This window comes from Podarcis liolepis, assembly GCF_965112155.1.
Source record: "Podarcis liolepis genome assembly, chromosome: 7".
Classification (NCBI taxonomy): Eukaryota; Metazoa; Chordata; class Lepidosauria; order Squamata; family Lacertidae; genus Podarcis; species Podarcis liolepis.
Window position 1 is genome coordinate 6,081,953 of NC_139561.1, and position 12,730 is coordinate 6,094,682.

Consider the following 12,730-nt stretch of genomic DNA (forward strand, 5'->3'; position numbering starts at 1 on the left):
CCTGCTTTGCCTTTGCCAGACACTGCCTGCTTCCTCTGTGAGTCTCAAGCTCCTACAGTGTAGGTGGAAGGAGGGCTGTAGTTCAGTGGCAGATCATCTGTTTTTCCAGAGTCACTCCCTGGCACCTGCATGTAGAGGTTGGGAATACTGAGTGGATGGACTGATTGTCTGACTTGGTGTAAGGCAGTTCCCTAGGTTACAAAATATGCAGGCTTAGAACAGGGGGAAGCAACACCAGCTTAAGCTCTGCCATCCTGAGAGAGTGACTACAAAAAATACCCCGGTACTTTTAGCCTTTCACAGCCCAAAGCCCAGGCTTCCTCAACCTCGGCCCTCCAGATGTTTTTGGCCTACAACTCCCATGATCCCTAGCTAGCAGGACCCAGTGGTCAGGGATGATGGGAATTGTAGTCTCAAAACATCTGGAGGGCCAAGGTTGTGGAAGCCTGCCTAAGCCCATCTCATTCCTAAACTGGACTTTTTATTGTCTCTCTGTCTCCAAATCTGCTTTTATTCTATTAGCACGCACACAGATCTTGTTTATATCTTGTTATAGCAAACCACCTTCACCCACAGTCGGATTAGTTTCTCCTGTTCAGAACAGTCAAGGAAAATCCAGCTGTTTCTTGACTAGTGAGTGAATACCCCCTGACCATTCTGAGTCATTAGTCAATAATTTGCTTGGTCATAGATATGGCTAGACCAACATCCCTAACCAATGCATTTGGGTTATGTAATTGAGTGTTTGGAATGAAAAACAAGTGTAAGGGTCTCTACACTGCTGTCAGTGTGTGTCCCCCTTTATTGTAGTGAAGGTAAACCCACTATCCTTTTTGTGTTATTTAATGAAGGTAGCATCACTTTGCCTGTATGGGAAGGAATCACAGTTTTTTGTTCTGTGTTAATATTCAATTTAGTGTACTCTAATAATAGGATCTAGTAATTACAGCAGGGGTGGGGCCCTCAAAGCCCTTCGACCTGGCCCTTGGGACTAGACCAGGCCCCCTCTTCTTCAGCCCTGCTTTGCGCTGTTGCCTAGCTCAAACTCACCCTTGAGCTGGGGTAATGCCTCTTGCTTGCCTGGATGGCGGGTTGTGAGTGTGCAGAAACCTCTGCGCATGTGTGTGTACCTTGTTGCACAAAGTAAAGAGGCACTTCTGTTTCCCTGCCCGTTCTTGTTTATGTCTCTCCACACCCACCCACCCCAGAAAACTGCCCACAAGGCAACTCAGGCCTTGGGCTGAAAATGGTTCTGTGCCTCTGAATTACAGGACGGACTCAGACATATTCTCAGAATGCTCACCAATATGTGTCTGCAGCAGCTTTCTCCAACCTGGTGCCTTCCAGATGTTTTGAGCTACATAATTCCCATCCCACACAGCTGTATGTTGCAGCTGTACTCCAAAACATCTGGTGAGTGCTACGTTAGGGAAAGATGCTGTATAGAATTGCAGCCTGAGTCCCATAACTTTTTCTTATCATACCTGCTGGCTAGGAATGCTGTGCTGGAACCATCACAAAAATTCAAGCTGGAAATCACAGAAATGGGTCAGAATTCTAGACAGACCTTTAAACCGCCGCTTAGCTTTCTGCCCTTTCTCGTCTTGTCTCTCTTGGTTTCTGGATCCTCCTTTCAGCACACTGGGCCTCATTGCTCACCCCATTGTCTTGGTCTTGCCCTTCCAGAGGGTCTTATCTATGCAAGAGGCGGGTGGCGGGTGGCTAACATCTCAGTGGCTCACCCATCAGTCTTATGCATCCTGCAGTACCAAATGTATTCAGGACATGTTGTTATTGTTTTGATTATCTTACAATTAACTGGACAGTGCTCTTTATTCTCCCATGTACTATAGGCAGATGTGTAGGAGGTTTTATGTTGTTACTGAGCTATGCAAACTTGATTGGATGAAGACCATGGGGAATCCGTTCCTCAGAATGCATTGTGTTCCTGCACAGTTCCCATTAAGTCCCATGAACTTGTGTGGGAGGCATTTGCAGGGAATTTAGAAAGCCTTGGCCCATCACATAGTTAGTCAGCCTTTCTGCCAAGGAACACAAAGCAGCGTGAACTTGGGTTCCCCGGCAATGAGGTTCATAATATGCAATTTTGCAAGATGTTCCGCATCCTCACTGGGTTTCTCCTTCTGGTTTCAAAGTCTCAAGGGGCAGCTGACTAGTTTCAGGGCTGCCATTATTGGTTTGAAACCTGCTCAGGTCTCTGAAGTGCAGTAAAGCAAAATCCTTTCTGCAATTGCTGAAGAAGAAGAAAATTTATTGCCAAGTTCTTCAAATGCCTGATCCCATCACTGAGCAGGTCGCCATTCCAATTTGTATGGTGAAGATTTCTCTCCCTGGTCCTCATAGTATGGTTGCTGTATGTGCAGGAGGCCTAGGTATGCTGTAGACCGATTTGTGCACTCTCTTCTTTTTGAACTGCATTTTGTGTTTGTTTAATCCTTCTGCCATTGCGTAGTTGAAAAACAATATATTATGGCTATATGCAAGTACAGTACATTTATCATTGCAGAGTCTAATTGTATAGAATAGATGAAATGCAATTCTGTAAGTACTGAACTGAACCAAAATGGGGCCTATTGAACTAGGCAATGGGTGGGCAATGGGGATTTTCTGCGGGGGAATTGTGTAAATCAGATCTTCATACGGGGCACTTGTGTCAACTGCTGCTTTAGGTGGTTGGTGAAGTGAAGGGCATCCTCTGCCAAGCATGCGGGAGAGCTGCATGGCACAGTGGCAGGTGATCAGGGAAAGTAGCCTTGGCCCAAGGTGTTTTCCCTTCTGCATTATAGGGTAATAAAGGGTAAGAAGGACTGAGCTAACATATGTCAAGCAATTGATAATGCTCTTAAAGCACTATATAAATGCCAATGTTATTTATTTATTTTTTAATGAGGCTGGTGAAAATGTAGTTTGATTTCTGTTTTAGAGCTCCTTGCTCTGGAATGAGAGAGAGAGAACCCAGACATATTTCTCTTCCACACACACACACACACCTTTCATAGCTTTAAAGTGACTTTCCTAGTTAGCACATCCACTAGGCTTGGAAGCAGTGCCTGCTGCTCACCTGGAGCACCTGTGCATGTCTTTCTAGTGGAATTAGTGAGCCTGAAAGTCAAAGGAAGCCTGCTGCTTGCTGCCTTGAATCCAAACGCAGCAAGACAGCCTGGCTTTATTTGTATCCCGGCAAATATGACAAGCTAGTATTTAATGCAGAGACACACACAGCCCCTCCAAAAGAGAGAATATTTTAAAGGGCCTGTTCTTGCTTTTTACATTCAAATGGCGCCCTTAGTTCTTAGCTGGACCTGCATTTCAATTGGTTATAGCCAGGGCAACTGATGATGATATTGCAGCCAGCTGAAGTCATGACCCAATCCACTGTTTCTCATATGCTCTCTTCTTCCTTTCCCATTTAGCTTTTTTTGTGTGTGGTGGGGACAGTTGCAAAGCTCATAGCTTTCTTTTGGGGAGGGGGGGGTACCTGAACCTCTTGGGAAAAAATGCATATTACACACCCAACGTTCAGAGTGGTTGTGTTTCAGATTGGTTTTTTTTTTCTTAGGGTGCTTTTTCGTTACTGCAGTGGGAATGATTTAAAATATAAAAGAGGGAGTCCTGTTAACGGAACGCTGCATATTGGCTTCAATAGGCTTTCTGTACAGCATGTTACATTGCCTCCCATTTCTTGCCTACAGTGGCCATGCACTTACAGTGTAATGTATCAAAGCTGATGGTCTCTCAATAAACAATCATTTTGATGCTTATCTTTGAAGTACTGTCTTTGATTATTGAGGGGGGGAAACTAGCTCCAGTGTCCTCAAAAGCAGGTGACCTCCATTGGAATTTCCCCCCTCCAAAACATGAACTACTTTCTCCCTCTTTTTTTTATTAAATAAACCACAACAGCAGCACAACAAGGACAACCCTAGTCAATCTAAGTTAGGCTTGCAAAGCAAGAATGAATGCTCCAGGATCTCTTCAAACTGGAGGCATTGTCCACCTGTGCTCAGTGGTCTTGAGGACACAGCCTTGCTTAAGGATGTGTGAAGGGCCTGGCTAGATAAGAACAGGGTCTGCTAGTCCAGAATCCCCAACACTGGCAGAGCATAGCTTGTGTCCCCAGGTGGGCTGTGATCTGCACTTTGCCCTATAGACCACACAGGATTTGGCCCCTGTCCCCCCGCCCTTCTAAAAGGGAGTGAGGCCCAAAATCCTGTTCCGTTATTTTACAATGGATGATAGCAAATGTGAATGCTTTGGGGATTTGGTTCTCAACAGTTTAGTTTTCATGTGCCTTTTTCCTGTCCTCTTGCTAACATGAGTCCTATGCCATGATAACCTGCTACTATTTCTTGGAAGGTAAGCTATCTTGTGTTCTGATGACTGTTTGTGTGATCCATCTGGCCTGGGAAAATAAATTTGGATTCCTCCAGTGAGGTAATAAGAGAAAGTCCTTCCATTTCCCCTCCATTCTTCTGCTTAACCAGGCATTAAGCTTCTAGTAGTTAATATGGCTTGGGACTGGATTGAGCCAACATTGCAGTGGTTCATGCCCCATTCCAGCCTTCCCCAGCCAGATGTTTTGGACTACAACCCTCATCAGCCATCATGCAGCCATGTTGGCTGTGGAGCTGATAGGAAATGAACATCTGGAGGGTAGCAGGTTCAAGAAGGCTGCCATAATCTTTGCATCTACCGAGCTAGGATGTAAATAGAATGGCCACCACCTGTGATTAGCAGCCATTGCTCTTTGAGCAAGTGGGCAAGCAGAAATCCCCAGGCTGGTTTAAAGATTAGCAGAGAATTTGAGTAGCTGGAGAACTGGCCTCTCGGGAGTCTCTTCATGTCCTGGAATCCACTAGGATTGGTGGCCATTCTTTAGGGTGGCTCGCAAAATTAAGAACCCAAAACACTGTCCTGAGACACTGGAACATCCCTGCTAAAAACTAAAACCCAGAAGGGAAAAACACCCCAGATTGGATTCATTCCAAGGCAGCAAATGCAAATGTTTTATTTTGTTCATATGGTTTGGATTCCCACCTCCCCACTACCACGCTCAGCAACAACAATTTGTTGCTGCATGATGTGGGAGAGAACCAGTGGGGATTGTTGGCCATGGGGGGGGGGGGGCAACAGGCAGGGAGACAGGGTGCTGAAAACTCTCTCGCCAGCTAATTATGCACCCTGTTCAACCCCACACTTAGTTTCTCAACACTTAGCAGAATCTGACCACACTATTCTAGTTCCTTCACGCAGCCCTGCCACCGTGTCTTCCTTGTTTCAAATTAAAAAATACAAAACCAAAAGCGATGGTTGTGTGCTAGTGACCCTCAGCTGTGCAGATTTCTGTGGCTGCCATCCCACTCGCCTCCTACTCCAGTCAAATCCCGAGGTTTGAATGTCTGTGTATTTATAACATCCTCCATCTTTCTCCAACACACATTTTTGTGGAGTCCTGAAATGTGAGAGGACATAGAGTCGTGTTCCAGTCTATGTGCTGTAATTTACCCGGCTTCATCTTTGCATATATTTCTTTATTATTTTAAATGTATTTCTCCCTCCCTCCATTCCCCACCCCCACATTTGTGCTGCTGATTTTGGATCAACATCATAACACACCTGTGCCTTAGTTCTGCCAAGAGAATCCTAAGATCGGCAGGTTAACGCTCTTGTTTTATGCGTTGTAGGTCTGCAGGGGGAGCCAACCATCTATTTTGTGGTCAGCACTGAGCACGGTCCTGGAGTATCTGCTGTTGGCTGCTTCCCGGCGAAGAAACGGCAGCCTGAGATGCTGGATGGAAGATCACGGAGCGCGGAACACGGAGAAGAATCGGAGTACTTGTCGAGGGATGGTCCTTCCAGCAACAGCTCTTTCCACAGCAGTGAAGGGGAAGGGACGGACCACGAGGGGGACATCTTGGACTGCAGCGGGTCCAGGCCTCTGCTGATGGATTCCGAAGAGGAAGAGGAAGCTTATAAGCTGAACCCTCAGCATCTAGAAAGGGGTAGCATTCCCCAAGAAGACCTTAATCTGCAAGTTCCCCAGAGCGTGGGGGTGCAGCTTGATGCTTTCCAACAACTCCCCGGAACAACTTCGGACGAGAGAGACGTCTTTGCCACAGCTCCATTCCGAAGCTCCATGACTCTTCACGACGACCTGGACATCTTCGCCAAAGCGCCCTTCGTCTCCAAGGGCCACGGGCTGGCGAAGCAGCAGGACGAGGGCGACGTCTTCCTCCGGGCTCCCTTCACGAAAAAGAAGAGCCAGGAAGAGTTTATGCCGCACAGCGGGGCAAAGGAATCTCCTGTCCCGGTGGGGTTCTTGGGCTCTGCTGGAGCTCCCCAGTACACCTTTAACGCTTCCTTCCAGAACCTAGATTCAGGGCTTCATGGTTCTCCTCTCCCGCAAGGTCAGTATTCTGTGGCCTCGCTGCCCCAGCCATCCGGTGCTCTCCCTCATTCTGCCAGAGCAAGCGAAGGCCCCGATCCTCCCAAAGATGCGTCTCAAGAGCTGGGCAGCATCCCCAACGACACGCTCCAAGCACACACACTCCCCCAAGACGTCCTCTTGGGCTTGAAGGCCAGCCAGCCTTTCCGTCCACAGTCATTGGCTAAGTATTCCCGTCACTACAGCCCAGAAGGGGACCAGGGCGTCGGCGCCCAGCCCATCGCAGCTTACAAAGTGGTGTCTCAGACCAACAAGCAAGCCATAGCGGGGTCCGTTTCTATCGCCTCTCTTTCTTCCAGGACTAAAGAGCTGCCCAGCTCTGACCCATTCTCGTCAGCCCCCTTTCCTTCTAAACTGGGAAAGCAGAAACCCTAAATGGTTTCCATTGTGACAGGAGGAGGAGGCAAGGCTTTGAATGCGTTATCAAGAGCCTACAAGCCCTTTGGGCAAAATTCACTCCGTACGTACCTAGAATGTCGAAACTACAGTTGCTGTGATACTCCCCTGAATCATATGAAGCTGGTTTCAGGCTGTGAACGACTTCCAGGCTGTAAGGTTTATCACTTGCTTTTTAGATGCTCTTTCCCATCCCCACACTCCAAGTTTCCTCCCAGTGGGTCTTTTGTTTTTGTTTGGTTTTGGGTAATTATTTAAGGCAGGGAACATATGGGACAGAACTGATTACCTCTTGATAGTAGCAGCCAACTAAGGATTACGGAACATATCAGCAGCACACCAAGAATGTTTCAGAAGTGCTAGCCAGGTGGGACATTATTTAATTTTTATAAGCAAGAGAGAAGGATAAGCACACTTTTATTTTAGTTGCTACTAATGAATCTTCCCTTAAAACCCGTAACTGTCAGTTTCTGCAAGAAGTCTTGTTCTGCAATGTGTGTTTAAGCCCTCCCCACAAAAGGCAATTAATGTCTGGGTGTCTTAACCCTATTGGTTCTAAGTGACAGTGGCTCCGTTCTGACCATTGCGGACAAAGTTATACCCTCTGTGGAAATGGTAAGTGAAATGCAGAAAGCGTGGGAAACGGAGTTGGCTTTTGCATGTTCCCATAGGGAGGGCTTGACTTTCCCACCTGCCATGCGTAGCTTGCAAAGCCAGTTTTCTGTCAGTGAAACAGATCTAAACCCAGATGCCACCCCTGAGGAGCATCCCCCGAGCTCCTCTTCTGCGCATAGAGAGGAAAGCAGCTCCCTAGTCCGGCCCTCAGCACTCCCACATACAGCATGTTCTCCCTTTGCAGAGGTTGCACCAATTGTGCTCCCACATTGCGGATGGGCCCCATGGGATTGCTGACAATGAGGGCGGGGCAGCCACCTCCCATGCGCTTTCTATGAACTGGGGGGCAGGAATGACAATGAGTGAGCAGGACTCCAGCGCATTGATGGGTTGGGTTCTAAACACACATGAGCTAACCAACAAGAACTTCTAGTGCAGTTACTTTTCTGGCGCATCTGGAGCTGACAGCGCTCAAACATCCCTTACTTTGTTTTCTGTCTCTTGGGGGGGGGGTGGAGCGCAATGCTTTGAATCTCCAGCAGGTGTGAAAATAAAGAAGGGATGTTGGGACAAAGATGGCCGTAGAGTGGTGTGGAAAGTGTTAGTGTTAATTCTGCTGACCTCAGTGACTCTGTGACAGTTCTTGATGGCTTAAAATCTGATTCTACATCAAGGTCCAACGACTGAATGGTAACTTTTGCGAGTCTTCACTACCTGCTGTTTTATGAAGGACAATCTTGTGGTTTTTAACAGACAATCCAAGAAGCTGATGCATCACTTGTGAGAGAAATCTTTGTGAACTATTGAAATATAATGGCAAGTTGACTTAATGGTAGTCAATTTTGTTGAATTGTGCCTTTTGTGGAAAGGTGTCCTCACACCCTGTGGTCAGACCCAGACGTTCAGAAATACCCTGCCAGCTCTTTTACCTCACATTCTGACAAAGGAATCTTTAAGTGACCCCTGCCTGAAAGGGCCTTGTCTGCCAGTTGTCAGAGGCAGCCCTGCCCTAAAGTCAAGTGATGACAATTTGGAGGTGGTTTTAAGGGTCCAGCATGAAAGATGGATCTGGCCCAGGGGACACAATTCACTGGGCAGTTCTTCATGGCAACCTTTCCATTGAAATGCGTGGGGACCTTCTTGTACAGCTTCCATCGCTTTGAATGGGGCTGGCACAGGAGAGCTTTCCAGCAGATGGTGCATTGTTGGAGAAGAGGGTGGCCTTTGAATTTCCTGTCTCAGGCACCTAAATATATTGGACAAATCCCAGCTATGAATCAGGAGCATGGCTAGCTGGCTGGTCTCCCCCACTCCAAAGATTTTATCCTCTGCTTATGTGTTAACTGTTTGGTTAGGAGGGGTGGGGTGGGGAACCTTAGCTGCTCTTGAGGGGACTGTATTTTATGGTTAAGGACCTGCTTGAACGTCCTCAGACTCCAAAAGGGTCCTTAATGACTCAAGATCTTTCCTATTCTTTTGGTACTTTCAAATGAATTCTATAGCACTTTGTTACTCCAAATGGGGACATTTGGTAGGGTGGTGGCTCGAGGCGGGCTTTGCTGAAGCATTTTTAAAAGTTCAGGAGACAGATGTGAAGGCCTTAACTGTTTTTTGACATGCAACTTGTGAATCTGTTTCCTTGCTCCTTACTGCCAGCTGGGAGTCCTTGCACCTTTGAGGACGTTCCAGTCTGATAATGATCACGAAAAGGTTCTTTCAGTCAAGAGTCCAACTGCCTGGCAGAGGAAGTGATGTAGACAGTTAAAGCAGAAGATCTGCCCCAAGGGAATCGCATGCTTGCTCAGCGCTTCACAAGAGCAGCGTGCTCCTGTTGTAGCCCTGCATCTTGAATACATTCACTTGGACTATCCCAGCATCTTTAAGCTAGTTTGGATGCACCGCTGTCAGTGTGCAAAAAGTCCTTCCTGCAAGTTTTCATGGCCCATCCATCTTGCTGTAGAGCCAGGACTCCGTTTACCAAAAAGCTTGGACTCTGGATACTCTTCTTGTGAACTCAAGCACTGCATTTGCTGTGAGTCCTTGCTAATACGTCAATCTTCATGCTGCACCTACCTCTACTCTTTAAGCAGATGCTGGTGTGCCCGTGTTTCTTTTTTGTCTGATTGGTTTTTGACATCTTTTGCTGTAGTACTTGTGCAATTGATAACGGCTTGCAGGGAGAAGCAACGAGGAATTTGATGCTGCTTAATACCCTGCAGTGAGGTGGGGGAAATAATTCTTGGAAAATGTGCTCACACAGACTTTGGTCCTCCATTGTTTGAAACACAGGCGACTGAGCAAACATCATTTTGAGCTTGCCTTTTTAAACAAACAAACAAACAAACAAACAAACAAACAAACAAACCTAGATGATTGCTTATCTGCTGTGTCTTCGCAGGTTTTTTAAAAATATATAAATCAAATCAAGAAGACACCTTTAGGAAGCCATGCTCTGTTTCTCTGTGAAGTGTTCGCTAACCCATACATTGGAAGTTTAACTTATTTGTGTGTGTGTGTATTGGAGAAGAGAACTTAGGTGCTAGAATGAGAAAATTAAGAAATGCAGAAGATTTCATCCTTGCAGTGTTATAGATTCCAGTGTGAAATTCCAAGATAGAGTGTAGCCTGTACTCTGTTGATGGCCTCCGGCAGCTCAGCTTTGAACTCTCCTTGATTCAGGGGGTTGCATATTCAGTAGGAATAAACAGAAGCTGAAGCAAATTAGATTGCTGCTGAAGTCAGCGGCATTTCCCGCCTCCATTTTGACCAATGACAAATAGTATTTCCAGTTCTAATTCTGCTCCTCCTGAAGGAAGTCAAGGCACTTGTTACAGTCAGTCCCGAAACTGCTGCCAGTATTAGTCGGGTGCTTTTAAACTGTTACAAAAACCCTACGTCACTCCACAAATAGTTTTTTAAGGAATGCATTTTGCTTAGTTGTTTCCCTATCCTTGTTGAACAAGACGGTACATCAGCAGAGTTGTAGGTCATGGCCAAAGACCAAAGCACAGTTAGGCTCCAGTCCTCATATGAAGCTCCATGGATGGAGCAGTTCCTCTCTTCTTCTCACCTATGTGAGAATGCACCTCATTCTCTGGAAAGTAAGGTGCACTTAGCCATTTTAAAACTAGCTTCCCCCTCATATGTGCTCACATTCCTAGGTGAGTCAACTTGAAATGTTGGGGTCACGTTCCTGCTGACCATGTGGGTTTCCTTCCCACACTCATTTCTCCACCCCCAGTGCTTTGGATTACAAACCCCCCTCCCATGAACCCCAGCACCATATGGTCATGCTAGCTGGGACTGATGGAAGTTGTGGTGCAAAACACCTGGAGGTCAGAGAAAGCAGAGTTACGAGACTGTGACTTGCATGAAGGGGCTGGGTGGTGATTCCTGGCCCCACCTGTTCTCGTGAGGTAGGGCACATCTTCCTGGCTCACCAAGTGTTGCGCAACACACAAAGAGAGACCTCCAGCTGAAAGTTTGCCCTACAGCCCTGGCATGGCAAAAGCCTGGATGGTTTTCCCTCTCTGTTTTATAAGGTTGCTTAGTAGATTTAGACAATCTTAATAAACTGTTTAGTAGTAACCTGAGTGAAGCTTAATGACACTGTCATGAAGCCAGTGTTTGTCTGCAACACTGCAGAACTAAACAGCAGCAATTGCATCTGCTTAGATGTGATGCCATATCACTTGATTCCAGCAGGGCTTACATAGGAGTTGCGCCTTCCAGTCAAATCAGTGCAGCTAGGAATGTGTTCCATGGGTCTTGGTCAGCGGATGTGGAGCCATTGAGCTCCACTTTTCCCTCATGCAAATCATCCGAGCACCTTTCAGGTGGTTCAGATAGTCACCTCATTAAAACCTCCCTAGTGTTGCCCTTCCAGTTCTGCACAAACTTACTCCCTGTGTAGCTCTTGCTTCTCTGGTTAAGCTTTGAGTTGGGATCTGCTTCCTGGTGCTGTGGCAGCTTTGTCTGTGGGGTGGGTGGTGGGTGGGCCCTATTGTAGAGCAGAAAGTTTAATTTTCCTGTTCCATTCTGGGGTTGGACAGGACCCCCTTGGGATTTTATGTCTCAGGTGCCAGAAGGATTTCAGCCCAGTACAGTTAATCGCTAAAAGATTATGGCTTTCAATCCAAGAGAGAGAGAGAGAGAGAGAGAGAGAGAGAGAGAGAGAGAGAGCGCTTTCTGGTTGTCTTTCTTCTCTCCTTTGTGGAACTGCTCCCAGTTTAATCCGGGTTCATGTTGGCTGGCTGAGGCAGAAAAGGGAGAGGCTAGCTCCCAAGAACACTGGTTTTCCTCCAGAGCTTCCCTTCTCCCTTTCCCACCTGTGCTCCACCACCATCCCTGCCCACACCCCCATTACAGCTGGACTTGTGGGTCGCTGCCTCATGTTTGGGATCAGCATTAAAGCCACAGGGCTCTGAGATCAACCACTCTGAAGGAACACACAGATTTCCACGGATTCAGCTCCCACCAAAGAACTCTCATGCTGGAAAGGTTTCCCCGCTTTCCTCCTTTCTTACGTTTGGTGGTTTTTAGATGTGTCTGGGGTGTAGTGACATTTCCTTCCATAAGTGTTTTTGACACAAGGGTACCTTGCGTGTCTCTGCTGTTGGAGCCATCCCTGCATCTGGACTTGGCCTGTCATGACGCTACAACGACTGCAGCCGATTAGAATGACGGCCATTTTGTTCTTTCCTGTCTCTGTGTGTACACTGGGAACATTTTTACCTTTGTAACACTAGTCAGCTGTGATAACAGAGAGCCAGTCTCCCAGTAGCTATTTCTTTCTTTCATTTTTTTAAAAAAGGGATTATTTCTTGTAAAGGAAGGCCCAATGGTAATTGGATCGAAACAGCTGGCCCCAGAGGTGAAATTGCAGATGAGAAGAGGGAAATCCGTATGCAGATAATAAAAGAGAATTGTGACTCATTCTAAAAGGCAGCACTAATTGTCTTTACTGTCCTGGCAGCTTGAGGAGGTCCTTTGAGATGGTCGCACCCTTCTGCTGCTGGAATTGCCTCTGTGTGCAGTTATGAGTCATGAGACCAAGGCTTTGACTCCAAACTCCTCTTGATACAGTCAGAACTCAACAGTGTTGGATATACCTCTCTGATATGATAAACTGTTTGGAGGCTGGAGTATATATATATATATATATTTTCCCACTCTGGTTGCATTAAGTCTTTTATGAAGAAATGTTAGCGCTGGGAACTTGTATGCTTTATTAAAAACTATCTGATTAAAACA

The 12,730-nt window shown here is 46.6% G+C and overlaps 1 protein-coding gene across 8 annotated transcripts in view; it reads left to right on the forward strand.

The window, feature by feature from the left end:
• AAK1 (AP2 associated kinase 1) overlaps window positions 1-12,730 on the forward strand; it is a 107,514-nt gene extending 94,784 nt beyond the window's left edge. For 7 of the 8 annotated variants that reach the window (XM_083514131.1, XM_083514133.1, XM_083514132.1 and 4 more), the window contains one exon: window positions 5,706-12,730. In XM_083514131.1, coding sequence (XP_083370257.1) covers window positions 5,706-6,841 — 1,136 coding nt within the window. In that variant the 3' untranslated portion in view covers window positions 6,842-12,730. The remainder of the gene's footprint in view (window positions 1-5,705) is intronic. The other variant, XM_083514138.1, reaches the window with a different exon arrangement.